Here is a 20,016-nt window from a genome sequence, read left to right on the forward strand (position 1 = left end):
ATGGAATTTTGTGTTTATTGCTTTTACCAAATATACTTCCCATTTCAATTGAAGAGTTTAGTTTTTATACACTAATGTAAAAAAAATTACACTAGGTCAGTTAAGTGATAATCGTCTGTAAAAGTCGGACTAGTAACATGGAAAATGAGGCAAGTTACACGAAAAAGTTATAATATACTAATTGTGGAAATATTTATAAATAAGTTATATCCTCAATTGAATGGTTTGCAACATAATCAAATAAGAAAAATGCAGGATAAATAACCCTCCTTCCCTCACTTATCAGCTTGTATGAATGCTTTAGTAGTGTCATCTGTTCATTGTTTTTGTTCTCTAATGTCAGATACAATATCCTTTGGTTTCATTAATTTGTTTTTTCATCAAAAGTTGGCATTATGCTACTACTTTCTTTTCTCACATTGCTGTTCGGTAGGGGCCAAGTTGAAATTTTTGAACTAGTATTGACTTGACGCACCTCTTTTGAAATAATAAATAACATGATAATCTTATTATATTGTAAGGCTTCATAAAATTTCACCTAAAATCCGGGGTTTCGTGGTGTCGAGGTAAGCTAATATGTTTGAGGATTGTAGCAAAGCTCGCCGCGGTACGGACTTTTGGGTTGTACAGTACGTCGGGAAGTTGAAGGAAAAAGTTTGTTGAACATGGCATTTCTGCGGTCCACTATGCGACCGCAGAACCATTTTTTAGGCCGCAGATCGACCTCGGAATGAAGCATAAATTGAGCCAAGTTTGAGGACCATTATACGGTCCATTATGCGATCGCATAATCATTTTGCGGACCACACAATCAATCGCAAATCCAACACGTAGATTTTCGGAGGAGGATTGGCCGCAGAACTAGTCTGCGGACCGCAGACCTGACCCGAGCAGCCGAGTTTTGGAGAGTGATTTTGCGGTCCCTTATGCGGACCGCACACCTGTTCTGCGACCGCAGAGTTGGAATCGGAGGGTCCATTTTATGATTTTATAACCCGACCCTATTTCGATATATAGACGTTAAGAACCATTTGTAAAGAGAAAATATGATATTTCTAGAGAGGCGGTGCCATAGAGTGAAAGAAGTCCTTAAGCTACTTGTTCATTAATCCTTGCTCAAAAGTTGGACAATACACAAGGAAAATTCACAAATTCTTCATCCAAGAGGTAAGGTTCTATACCCTAGTTTCAATTTCGAATTTGGGGTAGAAGATGGTTAATGAGGAGTGTGATTCTTGGGGTGTGAGAGTGTTATTTATGCATGCATGTACTATCCAGGTTCTTTGGAAGGTTGTTGATCTCAAATGGGTAAACTTTGGGTTGTGGGATGAAGGATTCCACCACAGGAGGATCTTGAAATCATAATGGCTACCTAGTGTTTAAAATGCTCAAGAGAGCTGAAACCACGAATATCTTCCTAATTTGTGTTTAATTTTGTTATATTTCCAAATAGATCGAAGTTGCTAAGATTTTTGGAACATTGTAGTAATTTAAGTAAGCTCAAAGCGAGGTATGTTGGCTAAACTTCTCTCTTAGAACTGAATCCCACAATGTTCTTGTAAGCCCAGAGTTGTTCATTATAAATTTGACTATTCCGAATAAGCTTTGTGTCGAAAGATGTATGTTTAAGATGTGTTCCGAACGCTATTATCTTATTGTATTATTCTTCGGGAATGTGATCTAAGTATGGGCTGTGTCACGACCCAAACCGATGGGCCAGGATAGGCACCCGGTACCTTACTTAACCGAGTACCAACGTAACGTATCTTTCTTAATACATCATCATATACACATGCATACGGGCCTAATAGGCCAACATGATCCTTTATAAACTCAAAACATAGGCCGACAAGGCCGTACAATCTTTTATGTACACGACATATGTCTACAAGCCTCTAAGAATACATAAATGTCATAAGGGTCGGGACAGAGTCCCGCCATACCAAACAATACACGTCTAAATCATACTAACCAAACGAGCAACTCCGAAGCAAATGGAGTGCACCAACATCTTTCGCTGAGCTGATAGCCTACTTGGAGGGCTCTCGACCTGTCTATCGGGACCTGCGGGCATGAAACGCAGCATCCCCAGGCAAAAGAGACGTCAGTACGAATAATGTACCGAGTATGTAAGGCACATAAATAAATACATCAGAGATATGGAAGACATATAGAGTACATGACTCAACCTGTAAGTCAAAATAACTTTGTAAATCATAAATTACTTTTAACGTCATGCATATGCATATGAATGTCATGTCGTGCATAGGTACATGTTTCATAATATCATTAGCCTCTGAGGGCATCCCATCATATCATATCAGCCATTGTAGGCAAAATCATCATCGTATACCAGCTGATCAAGTGGTGGTGCGTATATAACGCCATAGCCTTTCCCATATCCCATATATATATATATACATACATATATACGCGTATATAACGCCGTTTGAATCATATTTACATATATATGCGTATATAACGCCGTTTGAATCATGTTTCGGCCACTGTGGGCAACATCATCATCATATACCAACTGATCAGGTGGTGGTGCGTATATAACGCCGTAACATTTTCCCATATCCCATATATATATATTTACATATATACGCGTATATAACTCCATCTGGTCATGGGTCAATGCATATGAATGCAATGCATGAAAAGTACGTCAATAAAATCATTCGGAAGGTCATAAGACCACTTTGCCTCTTGAGCAATATCATAAAGTAACATCTTTTCAACTTTCGTATTTTTCTGAGACCCATGAACAAATGATAAAATATTATGACACATGGGAATTAATGAACATTGATATTTCTATTACTTCTACGAGTAGAGTAGAGTCACTTATGGAATTTGTGCATTTGCACGTTTCTTTCATATCGTATGGATCATGCCAAAAGAAAGAAGGGATAGCCTTAACATACCTGGAGTAGGAAAAACTCCGTATTATATTCTTGGAGAAGATTGCACCATACTCCTGTAGAAATGCAAAATTTTACGTTGCTACGATTCTATCAATTCTCATTGGAATTGTTTTGTGCAAGACTTTTCGTTGGATTTCTTCTATTTACAAAAATTTGCGTTTCTGTATAAAGCCTTAAGAATGGCTAATGTTTCATGGCATCTTATGGTTTAACGTTTCTGATAGTGAGAATGGAAAATGGCAAATGCCAAGTAGTGAGCACAAAGTAAGGTAGAGTTGTATAGTTCATTTCCTTACCTTCAAAGTCAAAACTTGTGATACAGACGAAAGTACTGTAATTTTGCTCCTTGTTAATTATCTTGATTTTGGAAAAGTTTCATGCTTCTCCACTAAAGATGTCAAGAGTTCCTTACGTGTAAGAATGAATTGTCACTTAATCTAGTGACTTATTTGTATAACTTGCCACATAGTATAATAACTTGATGAGTCATTCTTGGGCTTAATGGGTGCAACCACGTGGAAGTTTTTGTAAAGCTTATCCAAAAAAAATTATCCACTTATTGGTTAACTGGGTAGTGTCCTGTTACCCGGTAATTAACCAATTACCCGCATGATTGAGAATTATTTCCATTTACTTAAAATACTACTCTTTTTTCACATACCTTATATACCTTACTATCATGGTCATGTGACACCTTGTATGGTACTTGTCCATAAATATTGGATATTTTAGCTCGGGCCATATTTTATCCCAAAATACTAGATTTCAACGAAATTCATTTTCTTCGACTTGCTTTCCCTCTCACCTTCACGAATTTATTCATCACTTACAATCCTTATAATCTCCAAATAATCTTTTCCTTGGACTGATGCCAATTACCTTACAACAAATTCAACGCACAATACTACATGGTGCAACATCGTCGTAATGTAGTACTGCGGGGCGTGACATCTCACTCCCGGGCTCTCATTAATTTATTTATGGCGTATTTTCATGTACGATAATATGGGGTATAACATCATTCCTCCCTTTGGAACATTCGTCCTCGAATATTGACTGATGTGCTTATCGTTCTCATATCTCATAGCTCTTGCGAATACTTTAGTAATTCTCTTGCCATCTAGGCAACTGTTCTGTGAATAAGTTCAAAGGCAAGGGTATTCCTCCCCTTTAGGCCTCTTTCCCACACCATGACTTGTGATCAAATTCCTACCAATCTCATAACTGTTGCTAACTCCCATCATGCAGCTTCTACGATACTGACCTTGTAAGTGTGCTAATGCGACTCTCCTCTCCTTTTTCCTCTAGTTTTTAGCCAATCCTGAAGTTCTTCGCTTTTTGTCGAACTTACGAATATTGCTATATCTTATTTTATAGACGTGGTTATCCATTCGTATGACTTTACTGCATCTACATAGGTCATATTATATCATAATTCTTACTTCGACTTCTCGTTACTAAGGTCTGCTACCAAATCCCAGATTACTTTCATTGCTTATCCCATACGTATAAATCTATGTCCTCTAATGCTTTCACATTACTGTTCATCTTAAGAGTGACAACATAATTTCTTCTCATACTTTATAACTTTTATCCATCCATTGTTGATTCACCTCAGTTTTGATCCATAATCCACCCTTGATAACTTAACTTTTTATGTAATATTTTTGCTAGGATTCACGTTTTATCGGGGAACATCTAAAATGATTAGATTATTCCACCTGGGGCGATACCATACTTTCATAACCGTATCTCACGGCATCCCAATGTGATTTACCTTGCGTGAGTATTTTAATCCTGTCCAATTCATGAGATCCCTTTCTTTTATTCGTCAGATCATTACTCAATCGAAGGTCCAAACGTCATTTTTTTTCTATAATAATTACACCCTCATTCTATTAACAGGGCAACATTCCATCTCTTCTGAATGTTATTAGTGTTAGACTCCTTTGAGTTCATTCAGGCTATACTGGACTTTCCATAACATAGAGAAACCATTATCTCAGACTTATTCCTGAGGACTTATCTATTCTTATCACCTTTTCCCTTGCCTTTCCTCATCCTTACTCATGTTTCCTTAAAATTTTGTTGCTCTACCATACTTTAGCTTGCGACCTATACATATCCATTTATAAACTTTCCTTCAACTTGCTTGCACCATAGATTTTCTTATGTTATTCTTGGAACGTCAAGCGAGACATTACATCGTCTCAACTCTTCTTTACTCTCTTAGTCAAGCTTTTCGATACCTAGACCATAGGCTAGAAGGTATGCTACTGACTATGCCACTATTATTCCTAGATAATGAATCCCAACACTTCTATCCTTCTATCCGAAGTATGGACTATTCACATATTCTGCCTTAAGTATCTTGTATGTTGTTCACCTTTACCTTTCTTACCTTATAATCTCGCATCGTATCTTCTATCTCTTTTATGACCTCCCTTCCACATAGGTATAATTCACATCCATAACTTGAAGCTCTATTGTAATTCTTACATCTCTGGTGCATACACAATCCGGTGGGAGCTTCGTACTAACTTCTTATGAGGCTGGTACTCTTCAGTTGGCTTTCATCATAGAGCTATTATAAAATATGGCTATTGTACTATCTTTCTTATACCTCTGCTACTTAAGAGTGATCCTGAGGTCTATAATTCTCTTGGTCCTTCCTGTTTTGCTTAGTCAATGTAATCCTTTAGTCTCCTCTTCTTTTTGATCTCTATGTAGGCTTAAGATATCTCCCAATCTGTGGCTTGTGGTATCAGTTATTACCTTAGCCTTTCATGGGAGTTATGGAATATGCATGATACAATCCTTTAATAATTCAATCCTTTGTTTATGTCTTGGGCTCAATTCTTTCTTTTAACTTATACCGGAGTCTTCTATGGCTGTATGATTGTCAACAAATATGTTGCCTGGATAATGTTCCAAAATCTTGAGTGTATCCATAACATACTAACTCTAGATCATTGATCGAATGATTCTTTCGTTCCTTCTTAGCTTTCTTTCAATGTAATCTATTACTTTTCCTGGTCTTTCTGCCCCTTGTTGCATCCATACTTAGCTTATCTTAGTGCCTACACTTGCCAGAGTTTTCACACAACTCATATGATCTCGAATATTACTTTTAACTCTTACTTCCTATTCATTAGCCACGGTAGGTGCCACTTTCCTTTGGAATGCTTACAATGTTGTTGCGACATTGTTGTTACACGACCATTTCCTCTTTAGGTCGTTGTGCTTGGGTTGAAGCCTTCTTTCTTATCTCCTCAGCTAGTCTTTCATTGTAGTACTTAGGGAAGACCCTTTGACTCTTGTAAAGATGTGAGCTTATTTTACCGTATTCCCGATAGAATTTTTTTTATGTTCGTGCTCACTTGTAATTATCCTTAGTTACTTACCTCCATACTCATCTGCTCGTACGACTGCTTCTAAACTGAAGTTTTGACTATCTTCCCAGTGGAGCTATCTTTTATTTCTGTAACACTCATACGGTACCTTTAACTTCCCCAACTCCTATTTGAATATTTCTCAAGTATTACAATGTCATAATTGTGGGGCTAAATTCACTATATTGGGTTTTACTATCTTTAATTTGCGCGACCTGCTGTCTTATTTTGTATCTTCTTGACTAGCCATAGCTAGGCTCTTTCTGAATCAACTACTAACTACTCATTGGCCCATCCTCATGTCAATATTCCGTGAAATCTTTCTTGGGTAATTTCCTTGGTCTTAACTTATGTCTTGCACTAGCTCCTTAATTATCAGTAACATCTCGGGCAGGAACCCTTACTTCTTCTCTTGACGTCACGTTTGCATAATGTTCTGGAAGCGTAGCATATCTATAGTATTTGGATAAGTGCAATCTCATCCCTTTCTCATTTTTATCGCATTCTTCCTTTTATCATTCCATATTCCCCCTTTTAGGGGAGTACTAAGAGTTGGAGCTACGACGACCTGCCTATAGATGTTTCACCTTTTCATCTTTGGTATCCTTTCACATTATCGATGACTCCTACTCGCCTTGCGGTAATCCTTCCGTACCAAGGATAACAAAATACCTTACTCACGAGGGTGAAATTTTATATAACTGGCACATACAGTCCCTTAAGCTGAACTTTGCTCACATGGCTTGCTGTAGGAAAGCGTCTTCCTGAATGACCATTCTCTGAATTTCTCATGAATCTTCTTTTGTCGTTCATTCTATTATTGGCGGAACAAAATCTGAAATTCTTATGATGGCAAATATCATCAGTCACTCAGTCCCTAATTCATGTTTAGTTTATCTTATTCACCAGCCAATACTGATTTCTATTACTTTGGGTCTAACTTTTCCTCTTGGTAATCGCGCTAGAGTCACGAACTTATTTCTCGGAATGAAGATATAACTTTATGGCCTATACTCTTTTATTGTCATAAGGCCCATCACCTTTCGTCTCTTCCTTCATTTGACTATAGGTTTTGTAACACTCTACCATTTTTATCCATGTATCACACCTTATTCATAATGCTTCCTTATCTCTTCTCATTACTCTGCTAATATTTCTGCATATCCCTTTTCTTGTGAAAACTTCAATACGACATTCTTTCGCTTTTAGATCCCCTTTGCCCTTGACTCTTTCAATTGCCTAACATTTTTTTTCTTTACTGGGGCGGAAGCCATACTAAGGAAATATTTATTCCTTCAAGGCTTATAGTGCATGTCTTTGTAGTACTCATATTTGGCTGCACTATTTTAAAGTGTACCATCTGGGTGTCTCACAAGGAGATCTCTTAGATCACTTGCAATATCCTTCGGAAAGGTCAACTGACACAAACAATTCATCTATCATATCTTCTTATACTACTTCTATTAATCCCCATAGGGCATATCTGGAATGGGTGCGACCAATTGTATATACCTCTGTTACTGTTGAATATAACTCGAAATTCTTATGTTCCTCTACCTCATTATAAAAGTTGTTAACCTCCATTAACTGGGTGCCTCGTACCCTTCTTCATCTTGCTTCTTTTGCTTGTTGAAACTTGTATTTATCTTTTTAATCTCTCATTGTCTTTCACCATAAAGGTGGATAGGCATTCTTGCCTTAAGGCTCCTCATAAAGAGGCCTACACCTTTCAGTACACCCATGATCTGCTAAAGACCTCACATTTACTTATCGTAGGCATTATACAAAAATTCAATTCCTCTGACTCACCTCTTCCACAACTATCTCTCTTTCTAATCCTTCTTTCCGGATGTAGGTATCGTCTTATTACGAATAATAAAAAAATAATTTGGGAATTTGAATTCTTATAAGTGAGCTCTACCACACGGTCTAGAGTAAAAAGAAAGAGTGACAATCCTAAATGCCCTGTAGCCTCCAGCTTATAAGTGTGGTGCACGACACACTCATAAACAAGACTCTACTAGACACGGCTTGTAGACTCCCTAGAAAATAACTGCTCTGATACCACTTTTTGTCACGACCCAAACCGATGGGCCGGGATGGGCACCCGGTACCTTACTCAACCGAGTACCCACGTAACGTATCTTTCTTAATACATCATCATATACACATGCATACGGGCCTAATAGGCCAACATGATCCTTTATAAACTCAAAACATAGGCCGACAAGGCCGTACAATCTTTTATGTACACGACATATGTCTACAAGCCTCTAAGAATACATAAATGTCATAAGAGTCGGGACAGAGTCCCGCCATACCAAACAATACACGTCTAAATCATACTAACCAAACGAGCAACTTCGAAGCAAATGGAGTGCACCAACATCTTTCGCTGAGCTGATAGCCTACTTGGAGGGCTCTCGACCTGTCTATCGGGATCTGCGGGCATGAAATGCAGCGTCCCCAAGCAAAAGGGATGTCAGTACGAATAATGTACCGAGTATGTAAGGCACATAAATAAATACATGAGAGATATGGAAGACATATAGAGTACATGACTCAATCTGTAAGTCAGAATAACTTTGTAAATCATAAATTACTTTTAACGCAATGCATATGCATATGAATGTCATGTCGTGCATATGTACATGTTTCATAATATCATCAGCCTCTGAGGGCATCCCATCATATCATATCAGCCACTATAGGCAAAATCATCATCGTATACCAGCTGATCAAGTGGTGGTGCATATATAACGCCATAGCCTTTCCCATATCCCATGTACATATATACATACATATATACGCGTATATAACGCCGTTTGAATCATATTTACATATATATATGCGTATATAACGCCGTTTGAATCATGTTTCGGCCACTGTGGGCAATATCATCATCATATACCAACTGATCAGGTGGTGGTGCGTATATAACGCCGTAACATTTTTCCATATCCCATATACATATATTTACATATATACGCGTATATAACGTCATCTGGTCATGGGTCAATGCATATGAATGCAATGCATGAAAAGTACGTCAATAAAATCATTCGGAAGGTCATAAGACCACTTTGCCTCTTGAGCAATATCATAAAGTAACATCTTTTAAACTTTCGTATTTTCTGAGACCCATGAACAGATGATAAAATATTATGACACATGGGAATTAAAGAACATGGATATTTTTATTACTTCTATGAGTAGAGTCACTTATGGAATTTGTGCATTTGCACGTTTCTTTCATATCGTATGGATCATGCCAAAAGAAAGAAGGGATAACCTTAACATACCTGGAGTAGGGAAAACTCCGTATTATATTCTTGGAGAAGATTGCACCGTACTCCTGTAGAACCGCAAAATTTTACGTTGCTACGATTCTAACAATTCTCATTGGAATTGTTTTGTGCAAGACTTTTCGTTGGATTTCTTCTATTTGCAAAAATTTGTGTTTCTGTATAAAGCCTTAAGAATGGCTAATGTTTCATGGCATCTTATGGTTTAACGTTTCTGATAGTGAGAATGAAAAATAGCAAATGCCAAGTAGTGAGCACAAAGTAATGTAGAGTTGTATAGTTCATTTCCTTACCTTCAAAGTAAAAACTTGTGATACAGACGAAAGTACTGTAATTTTGCTCCTTGCTAATTATCTTGATTTTGGAAAAGTCTCATGCTTCTCCACTAAAGTTGTCATGAGTTCCTTACGCGTAAGAATGAATTGTCACTTAATCTAGTGACTTATTTGTATAACTTGCCACATAGTATAATAACTTGATGAGTCATTCTTGGGCTTAATGGGTATTGCCACGTGGAAGTTTTTGTAAAGCTTATCCAAAAAAAATTATCCACTTATTGGTTAACTAGGTAGTTTTCTGTTACTCGGTAATTAACCAATTACCCGCATGATTGAGAATTATTTTCATTTACTTAAAATACTACTCTTTTTTCACATACCTTATATACCTTACTATCATGGTCATGTGGTACCTTGTATGGTACTTGTCCATAAATACTAGATATTTTAGCTCGGGCCATATTTTATCCCAAAATACTAAATTTCAACGAAATTCATTTTCTTCGACTTGCTTTCCCTCTCACCTTCACGAATTTATTCATCACTTACAATCCTTATAATCTCCAAATAATCTTTTCCTTGGACTGATGACAATTACCTTACAACAAATTCAACGCACAATACTACAGGGTGCAACATCGTCGTAATATAGTACTGCGGGACGTGACATCTCACTCCTGGGCTCTCATTAATTTATTTATGGCGTATTTTCATGTACGAAAATATGAGTTATAACAGGCTGTGTATTAATATGTTATGAATTCAAGTCGTGTTTCAAATGAAAGCTATTATGTCAAATTGTGTAAGAAATCTCATTGTCCCGAAGACTCTTATTTGCTCATATGTGTATTTAAAGACTTGAATAGAAATGCCTTGTTGTTGATAATCTATGATGATGTTTGAGAGTGAAAGAGGTGAGCATGAAATATGAAATACGGCCAACGTGCCAAGAATGTTATTACATTTGGGGCCACTAGTGCCAATGAAATGAAAAGACGTGTAAAAGACATTGAAATGAGCTGAAAGTCCTTTAAATAATAAAAACTTTGGGAGTATCGTTAGTCACCGAGGAAGGGTAGGTTGAAATAACCTAACCCTGAAACTACACGTGCCGATATTGGAGTGGATTGTGATTGTTCCCCTTATTTGGGATGAGATTGATGTGATGAGATTATTCCCCTTTATTGGGATGAGATGATTGCTAGAAAAGGGTGATGTCGATCCATACGGCATTGTGGTGAGACGGCCTAGCCGGTCGGGTTGTGATCGGACGCCATGCCACACATATGGTGGTGATTGTGCTTGAAATTGTGATTGAATGTTTTTCGGTGAGACGATCTAGCCGATCGGGCTGTGATCAGACTCCGTGCTAAATACACTATGGTATATTGGTACTAAAGATCTTCCAACCTAAAATATGAAAATTTACTTAAAAACTTGTCTTGTTCCGAACTTGATATTTTGGTATTGATTGAGGCTCTCAGTGATTCTATGATTGTTCTTCCTTGTGTTATTACTCGTTCTATTGAGAGGATGTTTAGTCATACATACTAGTACTATTCCATATGTACTAATGTCACTTTTGCCGAGGGCGCTGCATTTTTAATGGATGCAGGTGGTTCTGCAGCAGGTGGCATTGATTAGTGATAGCTGTACACCCTCTTCCCAGCAGATTTAGTGAGCTCCACTTCATTTTGGGGTCGTCTATCTTTTGTTCCCCGTGTATTGTGTTTGAGGTATAGCCGGTTCCTTATTGCTTGCATTATCATAGTACTCTTTTGTATCTATCAGAGGCTCCGTAGACACAGTGTGGGGTGTATATTGATGTTGGAAAAAAGTCAAACAAGTTTTGTTGTATTTAAATTACTTGTTCCACTTCGAACCATGAAAGTGTATGTATTTAGAGACTTAGAAATGAAGTAACTAATGGTGATAAATTGGTGTTGTTCACATGAACTCTTCATTATCTAATTAACGAGATGTATATCTTCTCTTTATTTATGAGTGAGTTGAGTAGAAAGCAATCTAGCAGGCTTGTCAGTCGGGTTATCTCGGTTGAGCGCCTGTCGCGCTCCCCAAGGTCAGGGCGTGACATATATCACCCCAAATTATTATTATTATTGAAAAACTAACTTTTACTATTATAAATTCAAAACGCTGGAAAATGATAAGGGTAAAATAGGTATAAGAAAATAAATTATCTATTGATTTTTCAACGGAACAAGTAAAAGTTAATATTTATTTTTAGTATAATGAACAAGTAAATTTGGACGGAGAGAGTATTATTTAGCATATTGCTCATGTCTGTTTACTATGGTCGTTAGAAAAATTATTTGATGATTTTAGTTGTTTCCGAACAGGTGAGAATAACATCTAAATCTTACTTTAGATTTTATGTCTATGTGTAATAGGGGTCCTATGTTTGTCCTCTTGTGGGAAATTGAACCATGGTCATCATTGAAACCCCCAATCAGCTAATGTTTGCTGCTTTTCTTTTCAATTTCCTTCTTTTCTTGACTGCTTTTTTACACAGTTTAAAGCTTTAGTTTCTTTTCCTGGCAACTTGCTTAATACTTTACTATGTGAAATTTCTGCATCTGCTACAAAGGGAATAAATGTTAGTACATGTTTCAATCATTGATAATGGTGCGTATCTTTGGTGTGGATTAAATCAAAGAAACATGAGAATCCCAATAAATTGAACTGCGTTATTTTTTAATCATAGAAGTCCTCAAAAGTGAAATCAAATTTTCTTGCCTGCAGACTGACAGGTGATGTGGCTGCAAAATTTAGTTTTATCTTTTCATTAATGTAAATCGTTAAGTTCGAGAAATCGGATCTTGAAAGAATACACGATAGCCCGGTTCACCAAGTTTCCGCTATGTTCCTCCGGGGAAGGACCGGATCACTAGGGGCAGATTTAGGGGGGCGGGAGGGGTTTCACCCGAATTTCCGTCGCCGAAAAGTTACACTGTATATATAAAGCAAAATTTATTTTTTACTTCTATCTATTATGTTTTGACCCCCTTGATCACAACCCAAAAACATATTTTAGTGATCAAGGGGGTTCAAAGCCTTTTGTAAGGTTATTGGTTTAATTCTCACTAGCTACAATCTTTTCTAATTTTTTTCTTTTTTTTCTTTTTTGAACCCCTTAGCAAGAAATCCTGCCTCCGCCACTGCGGACCACAAGGGTGTATTGTACGCAACCTATTTCTGTAAGAGGTTGTTTCTACGGCTCCAACTTATAATCTCCTAGTTATATGACAGTAACTTTACCAATTACACCAAGGCTCCCCTTCTCTCGAAAGAATATACTGAATAAATAAAATATTTGAGAAATAAGATAATGCTTTTAAGAGCTATTTAAAGAAGTTTAAACGCCAAAATAACAACAACAACAACAACAACAACAACCCAGTATAATCCTATTTAATGGGGAGGGTAGTGTGACGCAGACCTTACCCCTACCCTGGGGTAGAGAGGCTGTTTCCAAATAGACCCCCGACATCCTTCCCTCCAAGAACTTCTCACCTTGCTCTTGGGGAGACTCGAACTCACAACCTCTTGATTGGAAGTGGAAGTTACTTACCATCAGAGCAATCCTCTTGTCTTAAACGCCAAAAGTTACAACTTAATTATGAGAAAAATAGGGTAGTTTGGCCATCATCCAGAGGTTTTTTTTAAAAAAAACAAAAGCTATCATTAGTCCCCTAGTTTCTTGGCTTTGTTATGCATTTATTTGCTCTTTGCTTCCTTTGTGCAAAGTGCAAAAAGATAAGGTAGGGGCGCATGTGGAGTACAACATTCAAACGTAGAGATCAGGTTAAGATTACATTCACAAATCAGAATGATCAATAGTCTTTCTTTGATCATGTTCTTATCATTATTAAAAGATTCAAAGTTTTTTTTGCTGTACATAAGGCATTGGTTGCTGCTTTACTTAACTAAGAAATGCTTGTTAAAGATAACCTCATAAACTACAGAAAAATCCTTTTTTGCAGTGTGTGCCATCTTCATTTTTGCAGGCATTAGATACCTAACATTCACTGGTTGACTAATTCAAATACACTCTAAGCAAATTCATTAATGAGGCGGGATAAAACATTCGCTATCAGTAAAATTTTATTTTCGTGGCATCTCGAAATACCTGATTAAAGATAGAGTGAGTTCAACTTTCCTATCGCGTCCTTTAATGATTATATGCGCAATATATTGATATCTAATTGGTATATTCATTCATTAAAGGTTTGTGATATACATTGATTCCGCGGCTCCCGAAACTGAAAACAAAGAGAAAAAGTGGACAAAGAAAACACATAAAAGAAAATCCAAGGAGATCCTAACAACTGGCTGGTGACTATGAAAAAATATATAGAAAATGTAACAAATTTATCTAATTTGAGAAGAAGAACCACCATCACCAATGCTAAGTGGACTTAAAGAGGTTTTATTTGTTATATTTGTTTCTGTCTGCTATTGACGCTTCATTTAGTAGTTAAAGGACAGTGCACTTGTAATAATAGATTATATTGAGTTCGAGTGGAAGGGAGCCTTGAAGCAACGGCAAAGTTGTCTCTTTGTGGCCTAAGGTCACGGGTTCAAGCAGTGGAAGCAGCCACTAATGCTTGCATTTGGGTAGATTGTCTATATCACACCCCTTGGTGCGGCCCTACTTTGTGCACCGGTCTACCATTTTTTCGATTATATTGAGTTTGAGTTTGAGTAGAAGACATGAATATACTTGCAACCACTGCCTTCTAAAATATAATATTAGATAGGTATAAAGAGAAAACATCTATATGAAGACCATTTTTCAAGAACATTGAAGAGGGTAAACATATATCTACACCAGGTGTTTATACCAAACCAAGGAGCTACAAGGGAAATATAGTAAGGGCCTACTTGTGGAGAAAATTACTAAAATAGTCTACCAAGTGATTTTTGCTATGCATCAGTTGCTCTCTTGTAAGACACCTCCCAAAATAGCAAAGGCAAAATCACACTCCTCCATATGCTCTAAAAGACTAAAGTAACCAACTGCCTTTTTGGAAAGTATTGCTTTCCACAAAACACTTGCAGATTAGTCAGTGGAAGAGACAATGAGGATTGAGGTGTGTAATAATTGCCCAAAGCTAATATGAATAACTTAGCCAGCAGACAGATGAAAAAAATTATCAGAACACAACTTAATAGGTGCAGAACTATTAGATCACTGATTCAGTTTACATAGTGAGCATCAGATGGCTGGTTTGAAATTAACCTCTTAGGATTAATGTGAGGAGAAAAGAAACAAAAAACAACTCAAATACAATTCTTCTACATAAAGATTCAATTACTTTCATTACAAGCTCACTCTCAGTAATAACCAACCCCTTTGATTTCTGCTTGTGATGGCTGCTGGGCTTCATTCCCATTCCCAAGGAAAACCAGACGACCTGCAAAGAGCCAGGGAATTAGGGTTCATAAAGGTTCTTCGTGGCAAATGAAACAAATTCTATTGAAGTTTGCATGTTTCCTGGACCTATTCCCCGATATGGTTTTACGCATGATCACTACAGGCAACGATAGAATACCATACCACCCATGCTTTAGAACAAAAAACCTTTTTTCCAGTAAAAACTATAGCACAACATGCTTTGGGAATAGAGATAGCGCCACCATTAGTGGTACCATGAGATTTCAGAGACAAATCCTTATTTGTCAAGGGACATAACTTACTTTTCCTAGCCATCTCAAAAAAAAAAAAAAAATAGCTTACTTTTCACTAACATATGAATTCTAGGTTGTTTCAGAAGCCGGTACAATATGCATCCATGGTTTGCTTTAAAGCCCTTCGAAATTGGCTTGTAATTCAAGTGTAGCCCCTAGGTTACTTTCACCCGAAGCTCATAAACTTAAGTTCTACGGGACATCTTCAAAATTCAAACTTAAAAGGGTGGGCTATGATTAGGGGTGGGCATATATCGGGTAAAATCGATAACCCGAACCGTTAATTATTTATTGGGTTATCGGTATTGGGTTATTGGGTTAACGGTTCAGTAACGGGTTAACTTTTTTTTTATTGGGTTATCAGTTCGGGCTCGGTTTGGCAATTCTGTTATTGGGTAAAACCGATAACCCAATAAGGATTAACTAATTTACTAGTTTACCCTTAAGTATATACATACTAGGGTTTCATAATTCATAGTTCACTCTTTGATTTCCCTATTCTTTCTCAGTTTCTCCGCCTCACGCCCTCACCAGTCAGCCCGTCAAGACTCAGGTCGGCGTCAATCGTATTACGCCCATCAAGACTCAGGCCGACGTAAGTGTGCTTTAATTGTTGAGCTGTTACAAAGTTATCTTGTGTCAGTGTTATAAAATTTGTATTTCATAACTAATAAACTTTTTAATCTATATACATAATTCTGTACTAGAGTAAAAAAACAGATAACAATGCACAAAGATTTACTGCTAGTCGTTTGAACAAAGAAGATCCTAAGAACACTGATTTTACCGAAACTGTTTTATACATTGCAAATCTTATAAAACTGTTTTAGCAAAACAGTTTTATATATTGCGAAGCTGTTTTAGTTGTTTTATCTTATCGGGTAAACCGATAACCGAACCGATAATGACCGATAACCGATTAACCGATAATCGATAACCAATATCTTATAGGTTTGGTTATCGAGCTATGATATTTGTAAATCGATAACCGATAATATTCATAACCGAACCGAACCGACCGATGCCCACCCCTAGCTATGATAGAAGATGGAGAAAAGGGATCAACTAAGTGCAATTTACAGACTCTGAAATGTTACTGCAGCAACTGACCCAGCCTTCAAAAGAAGCAGTTGCTGAGAGGGCCACACAGGCACGGTAACCTAACACTAGAATCCAGTATATATGTATATTCCACCTGGTATGTCCAAAGAGAATCTACAATTTCAAGTCAAGGTGAAACATGTATACAGCCATTAGAAATCTCACTCATTTCTGATGGCAAAATGGTTGCATACTGAAAAAACAAAATAAAAGCTATCCATAGGGCTGAAATAGTAACAGGCTTTAAAACTATATGCAGGAAAATGCAAGAGAAACTAACTTTCGTGAAGTAGTAGAAAATATGCATAGGGCTGAAATTACCATTTCTTCGTACAGCAACCTCTCGTATGCGCCGCACAAGACCAGTGATAGGATCAGTGAAGATTTTTGATTCAAGGTTACCCTCCACATACAAGATTGAACTACAATATGCAGTGCATCAAATTACTATCAGAAGATTAGCACATCATTTGACAAGAGCTGGAAGCAGAAGTATGAAACTACAGATTAGAAAGTAAGCATTCAGTCAAAGATGCACACCAAACTTTCACCAGATGGCAAAATTCAGTCTATTTCTTTTCCTGGGAGGAAGTTGGCCCTCAAAATCAGCTGAAAATCTAGCAATTCGTTTTATATTTTTTTTAAATATTGTGTAATTTTATGACACTGACCCAGACGTCAGGGATGTAGAATTTCATGTATGAAATTTTTTTTTGGGACTCTTATGATTTAGGGAAAAAATGAAAAGCAGTGAATAAGTCAATTGGTTTTTTCTATTGATCTCTCATTCAAGGCTTAACCATGAAGCAGGCGCTTATATTGACTTCACAACAAAAAGGAATTAGAAGTGAGCTCTAGATTAACACAACCCCTCAGGTTCAATTTTAAGCAAAAAAAAAAAAAAAAAAAAACTTAAAACCCTTAGAGAACACAGGATTACAAGAATATATGCAATCACATGACCCATATTTAACTTCAAAAGTAAGGAGATGAAAGAAAAATGGAAGCATACCCTGGAACAATACTCTTCATGGCCATTTCCCCCAACCTCTCAGGATAGACTGAGACCCTGTGCCACTGAACTGCACACCTATTGGCGTATTCTCTTGGCTCTTCATTATCAAATGGCCTCCTGTTGTTCCGAATCCCACCTGTTCCAAGGGATAGCAGAGTAACGGTCCTCCCACTCTTCAACTTCTTTTGTATTGGTGTCTGGCCAACTTGACCAACCAAGATTGCCTGTTCAGATTCAACGAAAAACATCAAACCAACTTATATTCGCGGAAAGCTAATATGACTATGATTTTTGCCTCTTATCTTTTTGCATTTGCTGGGATAGGAAGTAGGTATTGCAGTTGTACCAATTTCTCTGTCAAAACTGGCAAACCATAATCTTCACACGGCTAATTCAAACACAATTCAATCAATCAACCGTGTCCTAATCCCAATTACAGTTAGGGGTTGGTTAGATGAATCATCTATATCCATTTCGCTCTACTCGGATCTGTTTCATTCCAATACTAAATAATTCCGATCACAACCCCAAAGCAAAAAACAAACAGACAAATCCCCACTCAATCGTCAAAGAATTACAAGCATATAAACACCATAAAATGTATGCATAAACTCTATTGGTGCCTTTACATATCATAACATACATAGACACATAAATTACACTTGAACAGTCAGGATCGTGTCTAGTCAGGATTGTGTCTGTATGAAGCATAGTATGCAAAATAATGTTTTAATCTATTAAATGCCTACAAATATGCCTCAATCCCAAATTTGGGGTCCGCTATACGAATCCTCACACGACTATGACTCTCCATTTATATTCATATCAGACCAACACTATAAAAAATAAAACATAAAAACTAAAAAATAAAAATAAAGTGTACTGGAAGTTCACAATATTTTCTACTAGCTTTTTCGATAAAGAAATTCACTATATTTTCTACAAGCATAAAGATCTCTGAAAGGGTAATAGACTCCTAGAAAGCATAGGATCTAAAGTAAACATACTAACATGACTATATTCCTAAATAATTGGTATCAACTTCTCGAGTGTCCACTTAAATGTAAGGCTTTTGTTTGTGGAAGGGTTCAAACCTACGATGTGCACTTAAACCACACATCACATGATGCGCTCTTACCACTAGACCCAACCCCTGCGTGCATCACCTATATAGATTTTTTTTCTTTCTGCCCTACCTTTCACTAAGTCTGCATAGATTCCAGGAAATTGTAGGTTTTCTAAGACAACTTCCTTCCATGTGATTCTACGTCCGCCTCGTCCCCTTTTAACACATTCACTCACCATGGTTTTGCACCTACAAACCGATGCATCTGGAAGTCCACTCAGGACATAACCAATCCATCTTAACCGACATTGACATTTAGAGCCAAAAAGATTGGTAAATATCACCCCCAAACTCCCCTCCCCCAGTGTCCAACAGTCTTTTCCCACTTCCCTTGGTGTCTCGAATCCCCAATCTCATGATTGGGGGGGGGGGGTCCTTTTGACTAAGCTATACCTCCTTATCTATGGGGACACACAAGTTCATACATGTACAGATAGGATCCTGTCTGTTTTGGTACATGCTATCCAAAGCAATCTCTTAATCCATTAATTGCAACTAACAGATGCATAAAGAGTGTAAATTTATCTCCATTTATCACAATCCGCCGTGTAACTACAAAGTGAATGTTCAACAATATACGTGCATATAAACCCCAATAGGTGTATGCACAAACCTTCTTACCGGTACATTTGAACATTATATCATACAAAGACATAAAAATTAATATATACAAAAACATTAGGTTAGAGTCCAAAATGATTGATAACGCGCAAGCCAATGCATTAATATATGAATTCCAATTCTATTTATCAAAATTCACCTTGTAAATACCAACTTCTAAACCATTCTCTAGGGGACGTTCAACGAATTTGCGTTCTTGATTAAAATCAGAAGCTGAAGGTGATGAAAACCCAGTTGATTCGGGTTCGGCGTCCGATGCGGACTCCAACTCAATGCGGTCAGCATCCGGAGAGGAGAAATCCTCTGTAGCTGAAGAGATTTTTGTGCAAAAAGAAGATAGTTGCGAAGCTTTAATGGATATAGGGTTCGTCAGCATCGTGCGTAAAAGCTTTCTCGATAGTGAAGACGCCATTGATATCAATTTTTCTGCAGAAATGTGAATTTTCTCGGTCGTTAAACCCTTGTTCTGCTGGCTTAAACCCTTGAGGGCCGTTTGGTGGGAACTATTTAGGAAAAAATAAGTTCCAGTATATAAC

At 37.2% G+C, this 20,016-nt stretch overlaps 1 protein-coding gene across 1 annotated transcript; it reads right to left on the reverse strand.

The window, feature by feature from the left end:
• Positions 1-15,070: 15,070 nt before the first annotated feature.
• LOC104231127 (single-stranded DNA-binding protein, mitochondrial) lies at positions 15,071-20,016 on the reverse strand. The gene is made up of 4 exons (XM_009784070.2): positions 19,620-20,016; positions 17,731-17,957; positions 17,040-17,140; positions 15,071-15,343 (listed from the first exon to the last, which is right to left on the reverse strand). The coding sequence occupies exons 1-4, from the start codon at positions 19,890-19,892 to the stop codon at positions 15,264-15,266; spliced, it is 681 nt and encodes a 226-aa protein (XP_009782372.1). The 5' UTR covers positions 19,893-20,016; the 3' UTR covers positions 15,071-15,263.

This window comes from Nicotiana sylvestris, chromosome 10 (genome assembly GCF_000393655.2).
Source record: "Nicotiana sylvestris chromosome 10, ASM39365v2, whole genome shotgun sequence".
Classification (NCBI taxonomy): domain Eukaryota; kingdom Viridiplantae; phylum Streptophyta; class Magnoliopsida; order Solanales; family Solanaceae; genus Nicotiana; species Nicotiana sylvestris.